The sequence below is a fragment of the Drosophila miranda genome, chromosome 2 (assembly GCF_003369915.1).
Source record: "Drosophila miranda strain MSH22 chromosome 2, D.miranda_PacBio2.1, whole genome shotgun sequence".
In the NCBI taxonomy this organism is placed as follows: Eukaryota; Metazoa; Arthropoda; class Insecta; order Diptera; family Drosophilidae; genus Drosophila; species Drosophila miranda.
The window spans coordinates 4,281,683-4,304,775 of NC_046675.1; the positions used below are offsets into that span (position 1 = coordinate 4,281,683).

The following is a 23,093-nucleotide window of genomic DNA, read 5'->3' on the forward strand; positions in this document are numbered from 1 at the left end:
TCAACCATGGCACTCGCATTGTCAGTTACAATAACAGCCAGAACCTTTTGCAATGAGTTGGCTATGTTTTTGAATGAATAAAGGGATCTTCAAGTTTTTTGGTTGACACCACTGCACTTTTCAAAATCAAAGTAGAGATGGGGAAGCGACCGATAAGAGCTCAATAGTATCATGAATAGTAGAAAAACCATCGATACTATCGATAGTGCCATCGATGGTTTGACACCTCTACTATACGCTACGCTTGCGCGTTAGGCGTCTTTCAAATTTGTTTTTAACCAACTAAATGGCATTTAAAACGCTTAAGATTGTCAGCCAGGATTTATTAAGAGTGTGAAAATGTGAAAATGCTTTTGTCTGGGCATATAACAGATCAGTTAATCACTAGAAAAAGTGTAACAAGATCCGCCTGGTCTGCCACTTCCTCCGTGTATGTATTGTAGTTGTTGCTGCTATTTGATTACATAGCGCGAACGCAGGAGAGCGAGCGAGAGCGCACCATCTGCTATTACCAAAAAGGGGCAGCAACAAACCGCATTCCAGAGAGCGGACACGACGAAACCAGCATCAATGAAAAAGGTGCGTTTGAGAATGGAGCGGCGGCAGCAGCAGCTCTGAAGATGTGTGCCACGATCCACCACTTTGTTACCGTTTTTTCAGTGACCCGCAATGCATCACCATCATCCGCCATTGCCCATAACGGGCACAGCATCTGTGGCAGGGGCAGCAGCAGCAGCAGCGCCAGCGTCAGGCAATCCATCAGCATCGCCAGCCGTGGCATCTGGCTCGACCGCGACGGCATCCACCTCGACCGTCCAGCAGCAGCAGCAGCGGCGCCGCAAAAAGCGTCCCAATTACAACTACAATGGAACCCGCCCCGTGGAGGTGCGGCGGGGCTACAATGGCTTTGGGTTCACCATATCGGGACAACAGCCATGTCGTCTGTCGTGCATCATCAGCAGCTCGCCCGCCGAGCAGGCCGGCCTGCGATCCGGCGACTTCCTCATCTCGGTCAACGGCCTGAACGTCTCCAAGCTGCCGCACGAGACGGTGGTCCAGTTGATTGGCAACTCCTTTGGCAGCATACGCATGCAGATAGCCGAGAACTACTATTCGGACAGTTCGGACGAGGAGAACGCCAATGCCACGCTGCAAATGCAGCGCAGTGCCAGGGGCCAGCTGCTGGCCGCCAGTTTGCGCCACAAGCCGCGCTTCCTGCATCACAAGTCGAAGATGCATCGACTGCGTAATTCGCCACAAAAGAAGCTTCCGCCGGATGCGGTGGAACCAAAGCCAAAGCCAGCACCGCCCACAGATCACTCAACGCTTCGGCCAGTTCTGGAGGACGCCCCGTTGGCGAATCTCACTGGCAAATCGGCGGATGTGGCCAATGTGAGTGCCATGGTTCGGGCCGTGGGTAGTGCGGCGCTGGAGTATCGCGTAATTGTGGGCTATTTGGGCACCATTGAAATGCCCAAGCAGATTTCGCACAGCTCGAAGCTGCAGACGGTGCGCTCCTGCATACGGAAGTTGCGGCAGGAAAAGCGCCAGCCCACCATAGTGCTCATGTGCATCACCCCGGACAGCCTCACGCTGCAGAGCGCCAATGGCGGAGTGCTGGCCACCTATGCCTCATCGAGACTGAACTACGTGAGCTCCTCGTCGGAGAGCGAGAATCGTTTCTTTGGCCTGGTCACCAGCGCCGTGCACAACACCCAAATCGAGGAGGAGTACGAGCCAAATGCAGGCAGCGGCTCTGCTGGCCAACACATCAGCATCTCGCACAGCTGCCATGTGTTTGTGATCGACACAAAGCTGATCGACCACGGCCAGCATCTGCAGCGAGCGCACGAGTTTCGGCTGCAGTGCACCAGGGATCCCATATCGAATCTGTGCCTGGAGTTTCCCAACAACTCGGAGTACGTGGTTAATCTTGTCCGTAGCATGTACACCATGCGCATCCTGCCACCGGCCAGCCGCAGCCATCAGCCGGAGTATGAGGCAGCTGCAGGCGCTGCGGCCGCCGGTGCTGCAGCCCACTCCCCGCAGCCGTCGAACCACAGCGAGATCTCCACAACCACCTCCAACTCGGACTCGGGCATTGGCTTCAACAACGACTGCACCAACATTTCCGATCGTATTCTGGTCGTGGATTTTCTTGGGGCAGGAGCAGCGGTGGCAGTCCATGCGCCAGCAGCAGCACCATCTCATCCGGCCCCAGCCCGTCCGCAGGGGATTGTGGGGATGCCCGACAATCGATTGACCGTCAGGGCCATGCCCGATCCCGCTGCTCATCAAATGTCACCCTCGGACAGCGCCTCGCTGCGTCGTCCGAATCTTTTGGCCAGCTTCAATCTCATCAAAAGCCCGGCCACAAATCTCACATCCACGCGATCCTGTGACGACGTCCTCAATCTGTTTGTGGACGATTCGCCGCGTGTCCTGGCTGGTGTTGCCTCCATGGATGACATATCCCTGCACTCCACTGCCCCATCGCTGGACGAGCCGTCACACATGTTTGTCCATCCCTCGTGCGTGCCGCGCAAGCCACGCCGCTCGCTGGCTCTGGATGCTGCACCCTCGACCCCGCACAAGCTGAGTGTCCAGGTCTTTGGGCAGCCAGGCTCCCGCCACTCCCTGGGATTCGAGGCCATTGACAGCATTCAGTCGTCGGCCGGTGTGGCCAGCATCGAGCCACCGATGGACACTTGGGCCAGCCTACAGAATCTACATAAACCCCCCAAGGATCGGCAGAGTTTGTCCGCATCCTCGTCCACACAGTGCCTACTAGAAGCTACCAACAGTGAACCGGATCTGGGGGTGAGTGATAACATTTTTATATTATTTTTTCTTGGGACCGTATCACTCTCCAATCTGTAGGCGGAAATGGTGATGGTATTCCGCTTTAAATCGTAAAGAATTTAAGAGACTTCTGATTTACATATATATGAATTATGTTAAGGGTTTACTGTGCCAGCGGGGACCTATACGACAGATTTACGAAACCGTTTAATGCTACTTCTTTTATGGAGGTCGTCCCTCTTTTAATCTATCTGGAACACCGGGATCAGTCCTATACAAGCCTCAAATAGTGCATTGGAATTGGGGGATTGATGAATGATTTCTTAATATATTATATATCTTTATCCACGGCAGTCGTACAGCATGTGTCCGCCCACTTTGACGCCTAGATCTTATGGAATATATATGAAAGCTAGAGTACCCTATTCTATGTGCAGGCTCTCAATTGGGAAATCTTGTGGCATCCATAATTTCAAAGATATGGGAGAGCTGTAAACGCAGAAACATATATTGTATAACGATCTACCTTATTATCGTAAATATATGCAATGGACCTGTCGTTTATTGGTTTATCAACTGTAGGGTTCTATGTCCATTTCTAGGGCGCAAAAGAATAATAAAAGTGGGATATATGTAGTTTAAGATACTATATATAAACGAGGCTAAAGAACAGATATATGTATAAAATGTGCCGCCTTTATGGGCCGCTGTTCTCACCCCCGTATCTCTCTGAACCGTCCCTGTGGCCAGATCAAAGAAAATATGTTTACCTGGACGCTTTTGGTCCGCTAACTGTTACCTGAGAGCTTCTTCCCCTCCAGAGCTTATCGCTTCGCTCCACTCTCTGGGGCCCCCAAGATAAGCGGCAAGAACTCTCCCCACACACAGATACACCATACAGCCATGCGGGAGTACTCGTACAATCAGAGTCCCGGTCCCAGAGTCGGCTGTGGCGTTAGTGTCAGAATAATATTTCCTTTGTCAGCGGCCCGCCGGGTCTCCAGTAGTCGCAGTGCCCGCTTTGCCAATGGGTGATGGGGCAGAGAGCTCCCAATGTCCATGATTCAAGATCTATAGACGAACAAAATTATGGATTTATAGCCATTACTGTTACAACGTTCTAGTCGGGTCGGATCGGATCGTATCGGATCGAATCGGAGCTGTGGCTGTGACTTCGTTTCGATTGTTTGCTCTTATCGGACGGTAAGGGAGCAACGCGTCATAATTCGATGTGTGATAAGAGCGGAAATCGCGTATGATTGTTTTTTTTTTTTTGCTAAAAATAAATTGTGCATGACGTCAGAGGCGGTGTGGCGCGTAGGTCACGACAGAGAGAGAGAGAGAGAGATAGAGGTTGGGATGGGATGGGATGGAATGGGAATGGGACGGCGGAACGTCGAGCTTAATTCAATCTAAAGCAATTAACGGCATCGATGTATGTATGTATGTATGGTGCTGACCTTTTCGTTTCGCCTGCACACACACACACGCAGACACACCTCCCTCCCTCCCTCCCTCCCTCTCCCACTCTCTGGCAGATAGCGCTTACGTGGGGTATACTGTACAGAACATTATAGCAGTGTGTGTCTGTGTCTGTGCTTTATTCGTAATTTTAGTTTGATTTCTGATTTGACAACACGCGATTTTTCTGCCTCATTTTCATTTTCACTTTCGCTGTGCCCACCGCCGTGTCGTACGAATTCGATGATTATTCGATTATTTATTTTATATATTTACACGAAAAGTTGTCCCATAAAAAGTTCAGTGGAAAGTTCAAGGAGCTCCAGAACAGAACAAAACAGTCAGCGTCATACAATAAGTGCCTTAAAAAACAAAAGTGCATACAATACATATATAAATTACAAACAAAACAAAGAAGACAACAAAAGTGTACAAATTGCAAGTTCAATTGATTAAAAAACAAAAAAGAGAACCAGCTCAATGCAAAAATGTCATTTCGAGAACTCGTTTGCGGTCTGTACTCGGAGGAGAATCCGGTAAGCACACATCGAAATGATATATACGCAAATATATAGTATAAACAACTTCACAGATCTCTTGAGATCTGCATCTGATGAATGATGTCTGGTTTGACCTCTCAAAAGAGGTCTAATTATAATTATACCTAGAGGTAACCCCTAAAGACGGGGGTGACTTCAACTCCTATTTCGGGAAATTTTACTAGTGGAGTGTTCGTCACACTTTGCTTACTTTTATGGCTGTGCCGTGCCGTTCTGTCTCATTGTTTTATCAATCTTGATTCCTATCCCACAACTCACCCGAAAACTGTTTACTTGGAAACAAAATATAATTAGAAAAACAAATAATTGAGAAAGAATGCATGAATGTAGGTTGTGCTTGAGCACGTTCCTTGAACATTTGATATATGTAACTATTTTTGATAAGAAACCATACTTTTATTATCGCCCTAGATAAAGTAAAATACATGAAAATGTGTGGAGTATAGAAGTATTCTTAATCAACTTACGGCATTAACTAGTGGGAGAATTCAGTTCAATCGCTTAGATCTTAGGTGGAGCGCATAGATCTCTGCCTAGAGCGGGTGTGCCTCTACCAAAACGTTCCGACTGGTCCTTTTTCTTTGTAATCTGCGATTCTATAAAGCAGCGTCAATGTACCGCGTCATGCACACAACATGTATGTTGTTTTTGTGAAATTCTCGGACAGAAGTCGGTTTAGCTGCTCCAGGGAGCAGGAACATGTAACTCCCAATGGAATAATATTGGGTTGTCGTGTCAGTATTTGTATTTTTCAAGTGCCAACCACTGCCTACCCTCGTATCATTCTTTGGCACGCAATCCGGGGCGAGATCTGCTCGGCTGGCCGGCTGTTCCAACAGGTTGACTCTTTGTCTGTCGGCATTTTGGCGGTAACGAAGCACACTCTGTGGCACATGCCGTCACAGGTGCAAAGGAAGGAAGCAAACAACCCTCGTGCTGCCATCAAAAAAGGGAATGAGAAGAAGTTAGGGAGAGAGGGACTGGGGGAATGCCTCAAATGAACGTTACTTTGCTTCCCTCCTGATCTCCGCTCCAGTGGCCTCCAGAGTTAACGTCATGGGAAATGAACCTACATTTGACTTTAGTTTTGTTTTTTTTTGTTATCAAGTATCTATGTATCTGGCAGGTTGATTCTTGTTTGTAGAACAGTAAGCCACAGGGCGCAGACACCGCGGCCTCTGTCTGTGACTTCGATTACCATTACCAGAGAAACCAGAAACCGAAATAACATAATGTATTCCATAACGTATTTGCCAGCTGACGCTGTGGGAATTAGGAGCCCTCTTAATACCAGATAGTAACCACTGAAAGATACCCACACGTAGATAGATAGATACAGATACTCGTGTGGCAAGCAGAGCACACTGTAATGTTTTTGTCACAGACGAACCCCAAGCCCAAGAGTCATTCGGTTTTTGATAATTCCTTATCTCCCAAAAAGAAAACAACGAAGTATTATTTATTTTTAAAATTCTTTAAATTTAGCCAAGAAAAACAACTTCTTGAGGATGTTTGATAGCCACAGAAAAGAGGAATGGAATGGAACGAATGAATGAAATTAAATGAAGCTGTCTAAAGTACGTCAGACATTTGTTTTTTGCTAACAATAAACACCTTGGGCTCCGCTCCAGGCACGTAACCTGCCAATTGATGATATGACCAAGAGCAGTTGTGTTGTCAGAAAGTTGCGCAGAAAAAAAACCCCAGAAAGCAGACAAGCCACATAGATGGAGCCAAGGGCTGCGAGGGGTCCACATATGCGAACGAGGGAATGCTCTATGAAGAGAGTGTCATATGATCTCTTAATTGGAATTAATGAATGAATACCATAATAAACTGCATACTTCTAAAGGAGATCCTTTCTATGTCTCACAAATCATTTTGAATAAGTTACGATATGTCTTTACCCTTCCTATTATTGAACCATTGTATGAAGTTCAATAAAGGAAAATTGTTTTGATTTTTGTTCCAAGAAGTTGGCTTACAAATGGGGTGACACTTCCATAATTTTTTTAAAGATTTGACTTGATTTAAACCACCAAATAGTTACATCACTGCAAAAAATATTAAAAGTTTCTAAGAAAATCTGAGTTCTTGAAACCATTTCCACAGTGTCTTTATATGAAATGTATCATCTAGGATCGATTTATTGCTTTATAAGCAGCTGCTTTTTATGGGTTTTCCTTTGCTGAAAATAGGTTTCATAACAATAATCACCCTAATCATCCATTAGGGGATATTGTCGCAATAGGTTCCAGAGTTCCTCTTAATATCCCTGGTGGAGTGACAAGCAGAATTTTGCCTTTAAGAATTCAGAATAAAATGCATCTAAAAGGAATGTATTAAAAATGTATGCTATCTAACACCTCAGCAACTTGTTGGATGTTCAGTTCTCAGCCAGTACCATAAATGTATCCCAGAAGTCCTGTTCTATCTACTGGTTGGAGTAACTTTTTGCCGTACTTCTCAAAATATCCACTCTATAAAATTGCCTGCCGAATCGCACTTGGAGGGAAAAGGGTCAACTAATGTTTCCATTCGCTTATGGAAAATTTGTGTGAATTTATTGACTGTGTCCTAGTGAAACAAAGGCATAAAAAATCGAAAAAAACAACCACATTTAATATAAAAAAGAGTCCATATATTTTAGGCAGCACACAAAGCCTTAAATGGATGTAAAATACTCCTGAAAATCAATAAAACCCCTCTCTAGCACACAGTATTTTCGCCTGGCAACAGTTTTCAAGTGACTCATCATAGCCAACACCACTCCCAGGTGCAGGGTATGTGTATCCATAAAATTGCCTGCAATTTCAGAGCTAAATATTGCGCCACAACCATCGGTGGCAAGTGCATTCGCAGGGAGGGAGAGAAACACCTGACTCTGCGGATCGGATCGGTTTCCACCCTGCTGCTGGCTCTCGTGTTTTACTGCCAAGTGAATAAATGACTAATGGATCAAACAACAACAAAAATATTGTAGAACAGAGCGAAAGCAGTGGAAACCGCTTTTGTAAACCGCCCCTGTTCCAGTGACAGTGCCATCGCCGCCAAGTGGCGATCAAAAACGCGCGCGCACGCGCTCTCTGTCTCTTTCTTTCGCTTGTGGTTCTCCCTTCGGCCACTGGACAGACAGACAGACAGCTGCTTCTGCTGCTCAGTCGCTGTTTCAGCTGGCTGGCATTCACCAAGAGCCAAGTTAACAACGAGCAAAGCATTAACACGGACTCACAAACTCTGAGTCAGTCGCCGAGCGCAGTTCATTCCGATCAGCAGCAACGCGCGCTGCTAAAGTCGCGCAAGTTATTAATAAACGGCCAATATTTACACCGACTGAACGACGACCCAGACCTGAATTTGTGTATGTCTAAAAATTCAGGCGCACACACACCTCCTCCCCCACAAGCCACACACCACACACTCCAGACCCCATCCATCCATCGGATCCATCAGAATCAACAAAAACCCACAAAAACAATCGCCTCTCCTCCCTTAAGAAAACAAAAACAAGTTCAATTTTTGCAGTCAATTGAACTTTTGGCGGCCTAGTCCCAAAAATAGATCTCTCGCTGAATAACAACAAAAAAAAAAAACAAACATGCTATGAAACCTGGAATTCCGTTCGTTTTATAAACTCTGTGCAAAAAGTTCCATTTAATTACGATCCTAACATTATGCTGAAAAACATTCCTGAACAATTGCCTTGGGTAGAAAATCATAAATAATCAAACAAATAAAATTCCCCAATCGACGTCATAGCTAAAATCACGCGAAATTAAAAGCACACAAGGGAAACGCGGACAAAACGCACTCTTAATTCGCAGAACATATGGAAAAGCGCTAGAAAAACGCACCTAAAACGCACGAATACAAAGAAGAAACGCTAGAAAAGCGCGTACAAAGCGCATTGGAAACGCTTGCAAATCGCGCAAAAGCCTATGCCAAAACGCTTTGGAAACGCGCAGAGCTTATTGGGGAACACTGAGAAAACGCTAGAGAACTGCTTCAAAAACGCCTTCATCTAAAAATACTCGTTTGGGGCAAATATTTGCCCTATGAATCGGCGGTAATTTCCCCTTAGACAAATTTGATGAATGACCCCGTGGGTGGGTGCGTGGTGTGTGTCTGTGTGTGTGTGTTTTTATAAACTTTCCGCAGAATAAACAATAAAAAAGTGAAATTATCCAAAAAAAAAATAACAGAAGTGCAATTAAAACGCAAAGTATCCGCCAGCCCAGCCAGCCTCTTGTGGAATTTTTAGCCAGAATTGATAGCCTGCCAAATCGAGTGATCCTCCGCTTTTCCGCAGCCCCATGAGACAGCCGCTCCCCTGCCCGAGAGAACCGACAGCGCCCCACGAGCGGGTCTTATTTATTCGCTTGGTGTGTAAACGCAGGCATTATTCCACTTAAAGATCGAACAATTGGAGAGCCATTTCCACTTAAACGCCAAAAATAGTAGACCCCCAGAATTTCCAATATTCGACATTCATTGGAATAGCACCACCCCACCAGATTTATCTGATTCCTGTGGAATTTCCACGAAGCGCCACTTTTGATGGATAGAAAAATGCAATTGTATTGAATGATGCCGGTGGCGATTTCCTGTCTTAATGATGTCACACTTTTGTGGCGCAAGAAAGAGAGGGAGATAGAGAGGGAGAGATCTTTGATGTATTCCGTTTCGATCGGATGAGATCTCTCTAGAAGTTAGTCAGAAATAAATGGGAATATGGATGGCTGTTGCCTGCGTCTCATAGCATCTCATCGCAGCGCTTATGACGTGGTTTGAGGGAACAATGCCCGAGCTTTCAGTTACTACATGACGTTTGGGGTGATTCGAGAGATTTTTCCGAATCGTAATCCCCCCATGGACTGCGGGGCTGCCTCGTTCGAGTGATAAGGCCACGACTTTGCCTCAAATTTCTCTGGAAATGGTGCCCTCTTTTTCATTTTGGTCACGATTGTGGAGGCACTCTCCTACAGGTTTTAGTGGGTCAAAGCCTTTATGTTCTTAAGATGGTATTTACACGTGGATTTCTTCTACCTTTGATACCCAAATATTGATAAGGAATTTCGGCTATTTACCCTATTGGGAGGCCTGTTTTTCTTTTTTTATTGGTTATGCGTAGAACTCGTGACCTTATTCTATATATTTGTTGGCCATAAACAAGATAATTTCGATTCGAATTTCTTTTGTTTGGATTATGATTTTTCATTTCTTTTTTCTGCGGACACGGGGGAAACCTCGTGAGCGGCATCCCACACATTCGATTGCGTAAAGCAAATTGCACATTTACTCGCATCTCTCGTTATGGCCACGATTAAGTGACGCACACCATCCAAATGCGAGGAGTAGGAGGGGGCTTCCATTAGACAGCCCAAGTGACAATTTCCGTCACGCCAGAGTCTCTCAGTCCAGTCCCTCTGCCCCTTCTCGGAGCTTGGGGTCTGCATTCCCTGCCTCCCTCCACTCATTCCGACTCATTCGATATGCCGGGCACGAGTCTCGGCCAGGCCCCAAAGAAAGCAGAAAGCTATAAAACACACAGCCAAGATAGCGAATCGAAGCTTGGAATACCCTGGAACAGACAGCAGAGGGCACAGCAGAGGTCTCTTTGGAGCCGGTTCCGCTCGATGATTCACTCTTAAGGAGCATTGCAGCCTCCCACTAAAGGCTTTAATACTCTTTAATGCCATAAAAAAAAGCCTCAAGAAATGGCAAATGGCATCTGTGAACGTGGCTATGGCTGTCGCCATTGATGGCTTTGGCTGTGTCTCAAGTGCGCAGGCGCCCACTCCCCGTGAGCCACTGGGAAGCACCACAGAGAACAGTTCTCCAATTTGCATGCCAGATGGAAATGGCTTTTCCCCCTTTCGAATTTCCACTTGCTTCCATGTGTGTATGTGTGACGCCATTCGTTCGCCAAAAAAGTTTACCTTTCGATTGCCATTTGGCTAGGAAAATTCAGTCGAATGCGAACCGTCAAGCAGCGCGAACGTGTGGCCAATACTTTGCGTTTTAATTGCCAGAAAATAAAGAATAAGTGTGTTTAACATTTCCCCCAATTACACGTACCATTTAGCCCGGAGACATGAACAATCGCAATATAAATTCCACAAAAATACCCATAATAAAAAGCAACAAAAGCAAAAGCACCACCGATACGAGTGCCGGTGAATCCATAGCCAGCATGGTGGAGCGCTTTGTCCAGTCTTTGAGTCAGCTGAACGACTCGGGGACCTTTGACAGCAGCTTCGAGATCAAGCGGATCCAGCAGACTCCCAAAGGGCACCAACATCAACAGCATCATCGTCATCGCTGCCTCACGGAGCTCGATCGCGAGAATATGACGCGATTTGTGCGCGAGTTTGAGGAGCGGCAGGCGAGCAGCACACCCAAGGCGAAGTCAAAGCCGGCCAAGAGCAGTTCCCCCTTCATTTGCCGCAAGGCGAGGGAGATCTATCACTGTGCCAGCGGCCGACGCAGTGCATCGCCACAAATAAACATCAGAGAGCCCCAAGAGGAGCACCAGCTAAAGCAGAAGGAGCGAGAGGAACAGCAGATCTTGGCAACCCGAAAATATGCCGAAGCAGAAGATCTAATGCCACCGCCCATGGCTCTGGCCCGTGTCCAGGCGGAGCGTCGCAGCTGCCGCAGTGCCGCACGTGTGCTGCAGTTCTTCAGCTCGGCGGCCAAGAGACGCTCCTGCAGCCGCAAGCTGAGCGAACCCGAGGCCGACAGCAGGGCCAGTTCGCCCGTACTCCTGCGCGTGAGTCCCAGCCACCAGGCGGAGCAGGAGCAGGACCAGGAGCGTATGCTCGGCTGCGTGCCACTTTCTACAGCCACAGCAACGGGTGCCACTGGCTCCGAGGGCGAGGAGGAGGAGGAGGATGATGAGGAGCACGACGACGGCATCAGCTCGGCCAGCTCGAATATCACATCCCAGTCGGGCGGCTCCAACAGCCGAAACATCTCCCCGGACTCCTCCTTCGAGATGCATGCCCCACTGCTGCCCAGCTTCAAGGTGACGCCACCGCGAGCCGTCTGCAAGGCTGGAAAGAGTGCGGCCTACGAGTTTGCGCGCTTCCTGCGGGGCTCCTTTCACGCCAAACGGGCCTCCGTGACGACGGGTCTCCGCCGCTCGCTCAGCGATCCGGATGCAGTGCAGCAAATGGACTTCAGCAAGCCCCCCGTCCTGGGCGATGCCACAAATGTCATACGCGTGAGTCACTTTTAGATCTCAATGCACACACAGCACTCCTCCACTGTCATGAATGAATCCATGTATATCCATCTCCTTCGCATCGATTGTCCACCAGCTGGCGGCAATCTATTCCATTGTTTACGCTCTTACTCTTGATAATTATTTCACTGGAAGCAGTGTTTATTTACGCCCGAGTCGTCGTCCATCAATTCCCTAGAATATGGGGCCACCGATACGGACGTCCATATGGTGGCACCTTGGCTTCCAGGGAACCCCTGCCAAATCCAATTTCCCGAAAGATTCCCCCATGATCTTTGTACTCTTAAGACTTGAATGTGTTTATTTTGCGATCATTCGGGGTCGTTGGATCTCTGGATTATCGCCGCTGCACCTTAGATTACGCCATTTAGTTATAGTTTACGAGTATTTCGCACAATAAAATTCATTTGTTTGTAAATATCGCATATCCATCATCGATTTCTTCAAAGTGGAGGCTGGTGTTCTGGACAAAATCACAGGGAATTTTAATTGAGGAAAGAACTTTACTCAATCATGATGATCCTTTGCCTGTGATTTGTTGTTTCCTTTTTTGGGAGGTCTTTTGCGTTTTTAATCTGGTCTAGATTTTCGCTCAAGAGAGGACAAATCTGGTATTTTCCACTTAAGGAAAAGTAAGAGAACAAAATGGTTTCCCTATCGAAAATAATACAGCAAGGGCTTGAGCAATTTTGTCTGCTCAAAGGAGATACTTTAAAAAAATATATATTCATCGAAGGCTTTGGTAATTTTGTCTCTAAAAAAAGACGCATATCCACGGTACCCCATAGTCTGTGAGATAATTCCTTCTATGTGCGATTTTAAGGGCTCTTTCGTAACGATTACCTAGAATGAAGAGTAGAATATTTGTTTGGCTTTAAAAGATGTCCGTTTTAGAGAAAGGATATATCAAATGTACAAATCGAACAGGGAAAAAGCCCATAAAAAATGTATCTTTCATTATAAGAATATTTTTTATTGTTCCCACAATGCGCAGATCGCAAACCAACCGAGGGCAGTGCCGCATGACGCGCGTCATGTGTCACGGATCAGATCAGGTCTTTGTCATGCAGGAAACAGCTGTAGCAGCAAAATGGGACAAATAATATATTTGATTGATAATCAGTAAGATTCCAATAATTTTTTTAGTATCCTATCTTTCAAGGAAATCTTTTGCTTTCCCCATAGCTTTGATTGCATCATTCATATGCAAATTTAAATTTGAACACCTCGTGGTTTTAAAACACCCACTGATTCATTCATATTTGATGGGTCTGCCCACTCTAAGTACTCAAAAACATTGTTTGCCATAATGACTTTCTAATGGTAGCTATTTTATATTGGCAGCGCGTGCCACATTTCACTTTTCAAAATTCACATATTTATACACCCGTTTCGGATGAGTCGTCGTGAGTGCTGCGGCCTACACGATCATCCGTTTCCATTCATCAATAAAGAAATTAAGTAAATATTCTATACCAAGCCCAGCCCCCATCCTCAGTCTTCGGTCGTAAAAGAGTTTTTCGGGCAGTTGTAAAAATTCATTGAACAAACACAATTCAATTCGAATTGTATCTTCTCTTCCGCCTGGAGCATATTCAGAACACGCATATGACCCGCATAGCCGTACCATAAAATTAAGGGGGGAAAAAACAGAAGCAACAGAATGCCGGATATATTTAATTTAATGCACAACCACACACGCAATTGTTCAACAAAATATATATGTGAAATTCTGGCTGCACTTTGGGGGATCGAAACAAATGCGAAAACAGCGAAAAAAACCAGAGAAAAAATATGCGTAAATTGGAGAAAATTATTCTATGATTCTTTCGGTTTTTTGCTCGTGGAAATTGTCTAAACAAATCATAAATAACAGTGAAATTATCGACACACGCAGGCAAGAATTTTCTCCATGTCTTTTCACTACGTATCTCTGGGCGCGCACCCTCGCCCTCTCTCAGGCCTTTGGATATCTGCAAATTACTTAATTTATCAACCAAATGCGCAGCAGAAACAGCCAGCCGCCCGCATTCCATTGTTCGTGGGGCATTTTCCTCCATTGGGGCGGCATTTTAATTATTCCATTCCAATTGTCTAGCTCTTTGTTTACAGCACATTTTCGAATCGTTTAATTTATTTGCACGCGTTTTTGGCTATATTTAGCGCAATTTATTCACTCGCATAGACGGAATTTTTCGCACAGCTACCGTTTTTACCTCATTAAGCGTTTTCCACTGCATACTTATATGGGCACTGGAATTGCCGCCTAAACAAAACATTTGTGTTAAATTGAGCAAAAATACACAAAAAAATGAATGGGGCTTAGTGGCTTAATTAATTGACAAAGCAAAAGGCCATTTAATTAAAGCAAAGACAGCGGCAGCGCAGCAGCTGCTACATGCGAACAAAATGCGTCACGGGAGAGCGAGTTCGAAACTCGTAGTTCGAAATTCGAAGAGAAGCTTGATCGCCAACGGCAAGGTCTGTAAAAATAGGGTGAGGTATTGCTAAGGCGCTCTCTTACGATAAACATTATTTTTTTAGTTGAAATGCTTCTGTAATTTTTTACTCTCTTCATTATATAAACAAGTTTTGGGTCGACGCCCGATATTCACAAGCACGTAAATTCTTGATAAATCGCGACCCATCGAGGGTTTTTATTTTTTTGCTGTGGTAGTTGCAGGCCTGATTTGAGGGCAGATACACTGTACAGACTGTATGAAAAAAATAAGTACCTTGGAGATCGTATTTGCCTTCCCTTCTTTTATAGGCTCTGCACTCAGCCAGCTGTTGTGTGCTGGCCTCTCTGTCACTCACACTCGCTCAATAAGTCTCCATCTCTGTCCCTCTTTATCTCGTCGCTCACTCTTGTATCTGTATCTGGTCGTACGGGCTAACGGCTAAAATAATGCCTCAGATTTTCGATCGCATTAAGTTTGAATCGTTGAGGCTCCGAGTACGACGCGGTAATTCCGTGACGCGGTGCGGATTTTGTTGCAGAGGGCAAGAAAAAGTGTGTGAAAAAAATGAATACATATGTATATGTGTGTTGTTTGAATGGAATGAAGCCATTACTACTCGTCTTATAAAGCCAAAGAGCAAAAGTGTACAGTGAAGTCAGCTCCAACGACTGATGTGATCGTGGAAAAGTAGAGTGACAAAAAAGGCACGTTTTCGCTTTCTTGCATTAACCACGCACACACACACACACACAAACTTGGCCAATTCCACGATACGCCAAACCACACCTTTTGGCAGAACCCGCTTGGAATACCAAAGAAGAAACTGAAATTAAAAATAAAACATAGAGAACACACAAAAGCCGCGAACACATCCATCGCCGGGTAGGTTCTGGCAGACCTACTACGGGTTTAACAACTCTTATGGTTAGTTTATCATTTGCATTCCTAATGGAACCGTACCCCGAAACACCGCCCCCACCAACCCGACGACCAGTGCTCATTTTATTTTCAATCAGCCTTTGTCACAGAGACGCCTTTCCTCAGATAAGATTCGTTTTCATTGTTGTATTGCCACTCCATACAGCCATAATGCATATAGGAATGTGAATATGTATTCGTATGTATATGGATTGTGTGAACCATATAGGGGTTTGCTGTATGATTTATCAGTAATTCTTTGAATTTCTGGCACACTTCGGGGAACTTCTACTACAACAACAACAGCAACAGGATCCTGTGACTGTGACTGTGACTGGGTCTCTTGTGAAATTCTACATACATATGTACATATTTCGTGTAATTCCAAGACCTTTGCCATAATATTTGATATCATATATTATTTGCTTGCCATGAGTTCACTCTGTTTATCGCCTCGAATACTCGAAACATTTCCCAAGAAACAGATATGCGTGTTATTTGCTTGGCGTACTATACATACTACCATGTAGAACGTGATATTTTGACGCCTTCAATCGAAAAGTTGTTCTAGATTATGAACGATAGCGCCACTCGCACCATCAGCCACTTGTTGAACAAAGAAAGAGCCACATCCAAAATAATTTAGAGAGGTACTTGGAGCGGATTAATCGGAGTCGTTGTTGGGATTCCTGTCCAGCTTTCTCTATAATACGAGCACCACAAACACACAGAAACCCTTCATTGAGTGCCACACAATTTTCCCCTCATGGCCAGTAGACCATCAAATATTTGCTCTTTGCGGTGTCTCCACCGACGACCGGCCCGACTCCAGGCTCCAATTACCAGAGCTCTGCTAATTAAGTGCCACCCCGAGAGTTGCATCCAACCAAGAGGCGACAGCTTGGCAATCTCTTTACATTGTACATATATAGAATATATGTACAGATAGGGAGATCAAGTTCATGTGGCCATCGACAGTGCGATTAGCCGCCTGGGTTGTATATAGAGAAATTATCCTATGGATAAATAAAATAAGTATAAAAAGAGTGGTAACCTGAGCCGTAAGCCATTGAAGATAATTTACTCGTGGGATTTTGTTTGTTTGTTTTGTCCCCCTAGTCTGTCCCCTTCTGTTGTTTTCCGCTGAATGCAAACTTATAGGCGGCTGGCTCAATGACTTGCTTGACAGCAGTCGGCGGGGCCGAGAGCTGGAGCGCGGAGTCTACGCCCATGAGATGATGACTCTAATATGAAGAGAGGCAAAAGAGAGGCCATGTAAATGTGAATGTACCCACCGCCACCATCATCACAATCATCATCATCATCATCATCGTCGTCGTAGCAACCATTTCAGCACCGGGAAATGTCCAAGTCAGTGTCCACTGAAGCGTAGAAATATGCCGGGCCCTGGTCGGCTGTTGTAGGAGTGGTGGTGGCGGAGCTGTTTGTTGTTGCACGCGGGTATTATGATTTTGACCAGATGTTTGCCAAAGCAGAAAGATGAGAAGAAAGGATTTACGATCCCATAAAGTACATAAATATGTATGTATTTATGTAAATATATACATATGTACATATGTGTATGTATGATTTGCTAGATCAGCATTCAAGCCTTCTTTTTGTTCTATTCTCTAAACTTCTCAAAGATTTCTCATCGAAACTTTGGAAATACCCTTTTTTGGTGCAGTTCTTTAGTTCTATAAGTTTCTACATAAATCTGCTGTCCAATAGCTTCCATAGCAACTAAGCACATTCAAGGGTATCCCATGCTTCGATCGCAGAAGTTACTCTCTCCCACCCTCTACCCTCCCTCCTCTCTCTCTCTTGCTTTTTGTGTGATTTCTTGGCGGTGGAGGCCGTAATTGTTGCTAACTCTTGCGTTTTCGCTGCCGTTGCATTGCGTTTTCGCTGCCTAAATTCAATGTTGTTTTGGTTTTTGTTTTAGTTTTAGTTTCCTCTCCAATCTTCTTTGTTTTCTTTGCGATTTCTGTGAGTCTGTGCTGCGCCGCCGCGGAGTCGACAATTTGTGAATTGGCTGCCGTTTATTTATTTTAATTATTTTCTTTGGCAAATTGCTCATTTCCTACTTACTGAATGGTTACCCTCGCCAGACCCCCGCTCTCCCCTATCCATCCATGGCTATTGTTTGGCAATCAACGCTGATTTATGCCTGGTTTCGCTGCTGTCGCATTGTTGCTGTCACTCTAGCGGTGAATGTGTACATCTGTCCCATGTAGGTGTATGTATGTCTGTCCCACTCTGGCTAGTTGTCTCCAGGGGATGTTCGAAAATTAGTGCAGAAAAGGCTTCGAATTTCGAATCTAAACAAAAAACTATAACTTCAATCCGTGAGGGTATCTAAACTTGCGACTCTCAAGGCTAGTCTTTTCTTTCCGTTTCCCCTTTGGGAGATTTTTGAAGATTTGTGACCCCCGAAACAACAATTGCCTGTTGAGGAGGGGCCCAGCCAAAGCCCCACAGAATCTCAAGTGCAGTTTAAGTAGTTTCAAAGAGTTTTGTATATTTTTTGACCCACATTTGCATTTTTGATGAATATTTTGCTCTTATCATAGCATTTTTTATGTTTGTTGCGTCACAAGAAATCTTTGGTGGAAACTTTAAAAGATGCGCAATTGGAATTCTTTCGCAATCAGGCCTCGGAGAAAGCTTCCATTTAAAAGTGCACATGTGATATATCATTCAATCTATTATTATATATGTTTGCACCGTCATCTGTGTATTCTCCTAAATTGGTAGCCCGTATGTCCCACGTATCTCAAAGGCCACACAAATTGGTTGTCTATTAATGAATGAAAATTGCTTTTGCCCCTTTATGGATGGATGTTTGAATGAATTGTTGTTTAGACTGAAATCCAACCGGAAATGTTTCAAAATTTTCTCTTTTATCTATGTATCCACACACGAATGAATACTCATACGAATGTGTGGTTTTTCGGAGTCCCCGAGTGAGTTATGACTTCTGCGAAAACCGAGGTTGGAGAACAAACGAAAACGATGGGTATTTCGGCTGGGGAATTCATTAATCTTTGGGAACAAAAAGCTATCGTTAAAAGTCGGTGGGAAATGCACAAATACGAAATAGAATAGAGGTATGGGAGGGTTCCCTCATCTCTGACAAGCGATTATCGTTCGTTGCAAGTGCAGTAAATGGAATGGCAACCAACAAGGGAAGGGCATCATCATCATCAGCATAGCTCTACAGAACTGGAACTCAGACAATTGTTGGGCCGGGAAGGGGGAGGGAAATGGTGCTGCGGACTGGGGACCGGGGACTGCTTGTTGAATGCGTTGCATTGCACAAACAAATTTATGAGCTAACTTGAAAGTTCAAAAGTTTATCGTGTTTTTTGTGTCTGACCATGATAATGACAGAGGCCTGTACATAGATGGAATGGAGTGGAGTGGACTGGAGTGGATTACTCACTCGTGTGTCTACAATTTGTAGTCTGTTAATTCGGTTTTCTGTTCTTCCACTTCCTATACTTGTTTTTAACTACTTTATTACGCACCAAAAACAACGTCTCAAATTTTCATGTATGTTCTTTCTTTTCGTACGAACACAGAACCGTGCTCTGCCCGCCAATGCCTCGCCCTTCCGACGAGCCTGGGGTCAGTCTTCATTCCGTACACCGCGCTCCGACAAGGGGGCCAAGCAGCTGCAGCCCCACCAGCAGCAGCAGCAGCAGTCGTCATCGCCGCTGGTGAGACGCACTGCCTCGATGAACGCCTCCGACAATGATGTGTACATCAAGACCCTGATGCTGGACGACCTGAAGACGTCGACACGGAGCCAGCAGCAGCTGAGCCTGCTGCAGGTGCCCAAGATCCTGACCACGCCGGCGCCACCGTCCGCCATATCGGTCAGCGCAGAGACAGCCGCCGCCGCTGACAACCTACCAGACAATGGCAGTCCCAGCAGCTGGGGCGGATCCTTCGAGCGAATGCTGCAGGATGCCGCCGGAATGCAGACCTTCTCCGAGTTCCTCAAGAAGGAGTTCTCGGCGGAAAACATTTACTTTTGGACCGCCTGCGAGCGCTATCGCCTGCTCGAATCGGAGGCGGAGAGGGCCATTCAGGCTAGGGATATCTTTGGGAAGCATCTGGCGAACAGCAGCAGCGATCCCGTCAACGTGGACTCCCAGGCCCGCAGTCTTACGGAGGAGAAGCTCGCGAGTGCCGCACCGGACATCTTTGCTCCCGCCCAGAAGCAGATCTTCAATCTGATGAAATTCGATAGCTACCAGCGCTTCATACGCTCCGATCTCTACAAGAGCTGTGTGGAGGCCGAGCAGAAGAACCTGCCCCTGCCATACAGCGGCGCCGATCTGGACGAGCTGCTGAAGACAAATTTTCACTTAGCTGCCTCCTCAAAGGTTAGTGTTTTGCATCCACGATTGATTGCCAGAATGTTCCCTAATTTCTCTCTTTTGGCAGCTCAAGAAGTCGGTCAGCAATGCCGAGGATCGCCGCCGTAAGAGCCTACTCCCATGGCACCGCAAGACGCGAAGCAAGTCCCGCGATCGCACGGAGATCATGTCCGATCTGCAGAGCAGCTCTTTGATGCCAGCGCCGCCGTTGCCGCCACCGACTCTGTTGTCCAGCGCCTCGCTGAAGATTGCGTCGGGCCAGAATTCGTTGAGTGATCTGCACAGCTCGCGCTCCTCCCTGTCGTCGTTCGATGCCGGAGCATCCGGCGGCCATGGCGCCAGTGCGGAGAGCGTGTGCTCTCTATGTCGTGTGATCCTAACGGATGGAGCCACCACCATTGTGCAGACGCGTCCCGGGGAGACGGTGGGACAGCTCGTAGAGCGGCTGCTGGAGAAGCGGAACCTCGTGTATCCCTACTACGACATTGTGTTCCAGGGCAGCACCAAGTCCATCGATCTGCAGCAGTCGTCGCAGCTGCTGGCCGGCAAGGAGGTGGTGATCGAGCGCCGAGTGGCCTTCAAGCTGGATCTGCCCGACCCGAAGGTGATCTCCGTGAAGAGCAAGCCCAAGAAGCAGCTGCACGAGGTGATCAGGCCCATACTGACCAAGTACAACTACAAAATGGACAACGTGCAGGTAATAATGCGCGACACTCAGGCCCCGCTCGACCTCATGCAACCGGTGACGATGGCCGATGGCCAGCGGCTGCGCATTGTTCTGCTCCAGTCGGATTTTCAGTGCGGCGGCGGCAGTAATATGCCGCCGAAGCAGACTAAACCAATGAAGCCACTGCCGCCCACGGCACAGGCGCACGCACAGGGACAGCTGGACGAACTGACGAACAAGATGTTCAACGAGCTGCTGCAGAGCAAGGCGGAGGCGGCGGCCAGTGACAGGTCGAAGCCCCAGCCCAGCGATCTATGCTCCATGAAGTCCAACGAGGCGCCCTCGGAGAGCTCCTCCTCCCTGTTCGAGAGGATGCGGCGGCAGCAGCAGCGCGACAACATTCCTGGCAGCAAGCTGCCCAAACTGAAGAAGAAGTCAACAAGCAGTCAACATTCCGAGGAGACAACGGCCAATCCATCCTCCTCCTCCTCTCTGGTGGCGGCGGCGGCAGCAGCAGATCCCAAGAAGCCCATCATTGCAAAGCTGAAGGCGGGCGTGAAGCTGCAGGTGACCGAGCGAGTAGCTGAGCACCAAGGTGGGTAGCCGTAGCCCCCTGCAGTGCCCCTTGAACGAGAACCGCTAGACTAAACACTCCCTTCCATTCTGATTTCACAGATGAACTACTCGAGGGCCTGAAGCGGGCACAACTGGCGCGCCTGGAGGATCAGCGGGGCACTGAGATCAACTTTGATCTGCCCGATTTCCTGAAGAACAAGGAGAATCTCAATGCAGCCGTCTCCAAGCTGCGCAAGGTGCGGGCTAACCTGAGTCCCGTCACCAGCAAGGTCCCGCCCAGTCCCACAGAGATCCCGCAGCCGGCGCCACGCCTCTCCATCACGCGCAGCCAGCAGCAAGTATCTCCCATGAAGGTGGACCAGGAGCAAGAGACTGAATTGCCTGTGGACACGCAGGATCAAATTGAATTTGCCAAAGCGCCGCCACCGTTGCCGCCAAAGCCAAAGGTACTGCCCATCAAGCCATCCAACTGGGGAGTGGCCGTGCCGCAAACAGCCGGAATCTACTGCAACAAATACTCCCCCACCAAACAGGTCCCAACGTCGCCCACGACAAAGGTTGCTGTGGTCTCCGCAGCGGCCTTTGTCAGCAAAATTCCCCTGGACATTGGACGCAAGACGCTGGAGGAGGCGGCGGCGGGCACGCGGTGCGCCTACCTGGACGAGCCGAGCAGCAGTTTTGTGTGATACTTCCTGGATTCCCTATTCCCCGTGAATGGAATTGGCATTGTTTTTAACTGGTCCTGAAATGCTTATGTACATATATATCTGCACTATTTATTGATACCCGAACTCTCTCTGTTGAATGAATGTCCACCACATGACCAACCATGACCATGAGCCTTCTATGTAATCTACAATAACTAGCAACCATAAGCCCTTAGCTTTAAACATTTTGTATAAATATACAACAAACATATGCATATAAAACGTGGAAAATTGTTATTTCTACATTAAGATCATGTGTGTATCTTCCACTTGGATAGATGGAACAGTTTTCAAAGCTTTTCAGAGCCTATGTATATTTAATGGAAATATTTTGGAAATACATGCCATAACGAGGCAAGTGTTGGCGCTTAAAAACAAAACTGAAACACATTTCCCATTAGAGATCCAAAGTTCACATTTTAAGTGTCCGTATATAAAGGCCCGTTGGCCGTTTCTGTAGTAAACAGTTTAGAAAATAAACCCTCAAGCGATGGTGAAGCTAATGCTGAATTTTGCGATTCTAAGCCTGCTGCTTTGTCTGGCATCAGCAACCAAAAAGGAGTTGCTTGAGCACCGAAAGAGTAAGTGAAAACTACGAGTGGATGCACTTTTGATAATTCAACTGTGATACTTCTCTACAGAGATTTGCATGGAACCTAGCGACTATGGCAGCTGCAAGGAAAGACAGTTGCGATGGTATTACGATCCAACGGCCAACGCCTGCAAGCCCTTCACCTATAGTGGCTGCGGTGGAACCTACAATCGATTCGAGCGCGAAACCGAATGCTGGGACTATTGTATGGACCCGGATATCTTTTACGAAACTAGCTAGGGATTCCATAAGTTTTCCCATGTACAAAGAGATGGATGTGGAATTGGTGGATAATATCTATTGAATAAACCGTATTTGTTTTGAAATCTTCAGCTATCAAAGATGCAGCAAAGAGTGTCAGTTGCTACCGATTATATCCTCTGTATATGTAAAATGGAAAACTAGTATAAATATATGGTATATGCATTTAGTAACTTTTAATTAACTTACTTATCTAGTAAATATTTTAACGAGGCAAGTGTTTGCCTGAAACAGATTTCCCATTAGATATTCCAAGGGCTCCATTTCAGCGGCCGTCTATAAAAGGCTGTTGACCATTTGTGGAGCAGTCAGTTGACCAAATAAACCCTTAAGTTATGCTTAAGCTAATCTGGAGTATTGTGTTTCTGGGGCTGCTGGTGGGCCTGCCAGCACTCCGATATCCAATGAACTTTTCGGACCGGCTAAGTAAGTTTAATTTTTGTGCCCTTTTGT

General features: G+C 46.5%; 1 protein-coding gene across 7 annotated transcripts; it reads left to right on the forward strand.

The window, feature by feature from the left end:
* The first annotated feature begins 203 nt into the window (after window positions 1-203).
* On the forward strand, window positions 204-22,820 carry LOC108155638 (regulator of G-protein signaling loco). Of its 7 annotated transcripts, none has more exons than XM_017286580.2 (6): window positions 207-579; window positions 661-2,820; window positions 19,034-19,843; window positions 19,905-21,099; window positions 21,180-22,368; window positions 22,429-22,820. In XM_017286580.2, exons 2-5 carry the CDS (start codon window positions 670-672, stop codon window positions 21,764-21,766), a joined length of 4,743 nt encoding a protein of 1,580 aa, XP_017142069.2. In that variant the 5' UTR covers window positions 207-579; window positions 661-669; the 3' UTR covers window positions 21,767-22,368; window positions 22,429-22,820. The 7 variants fall into 7 exon arrangements, with proteins under 7 accessions (XP_017142070.2, XP_017142069.2, XP_017142073.1 ...); XM_017286582.2 differs by lacking the exons at window positions 207-579; window positions 661-2,820 and adding exons at window positions 8,061-8,184; window positions 10,909-12,048; XM_017286581.2 differs by lacking the exon at window positions 22,429-22,820 and having other exon boundaries at window positions 204-579; window positions 19,905-21,071; window positions 21,180-21,299.
* Window positions 22,821-23,093: the final 273 nt, after the last annotated feature.

Bases quoted from the DNA above. Each gene is read 5' to 3' on its own strand.
- LOC108155638 (XM_017286580.2), top strand. From the start codon at position 670: ATGCATCACCATCATCCGCCATTGCCCATAACGGGCACAGCATCTGTG. The intron at 19,844-19,904 runs GTTAGTGTTTTG...CTCTTTTGGCAG, and splicing joins ACTTAGCTGCCTCCTCAAAG to CTCAAGAAGTCGGTCAGCAA. The intron at 21,100-21,179 runs GTGGGTAGCCGT...CTGATTTCACAG, and splicing joins GCGAGTAGCTGAGCACCAAG to ATGAACTACTCGAGGGCCTG.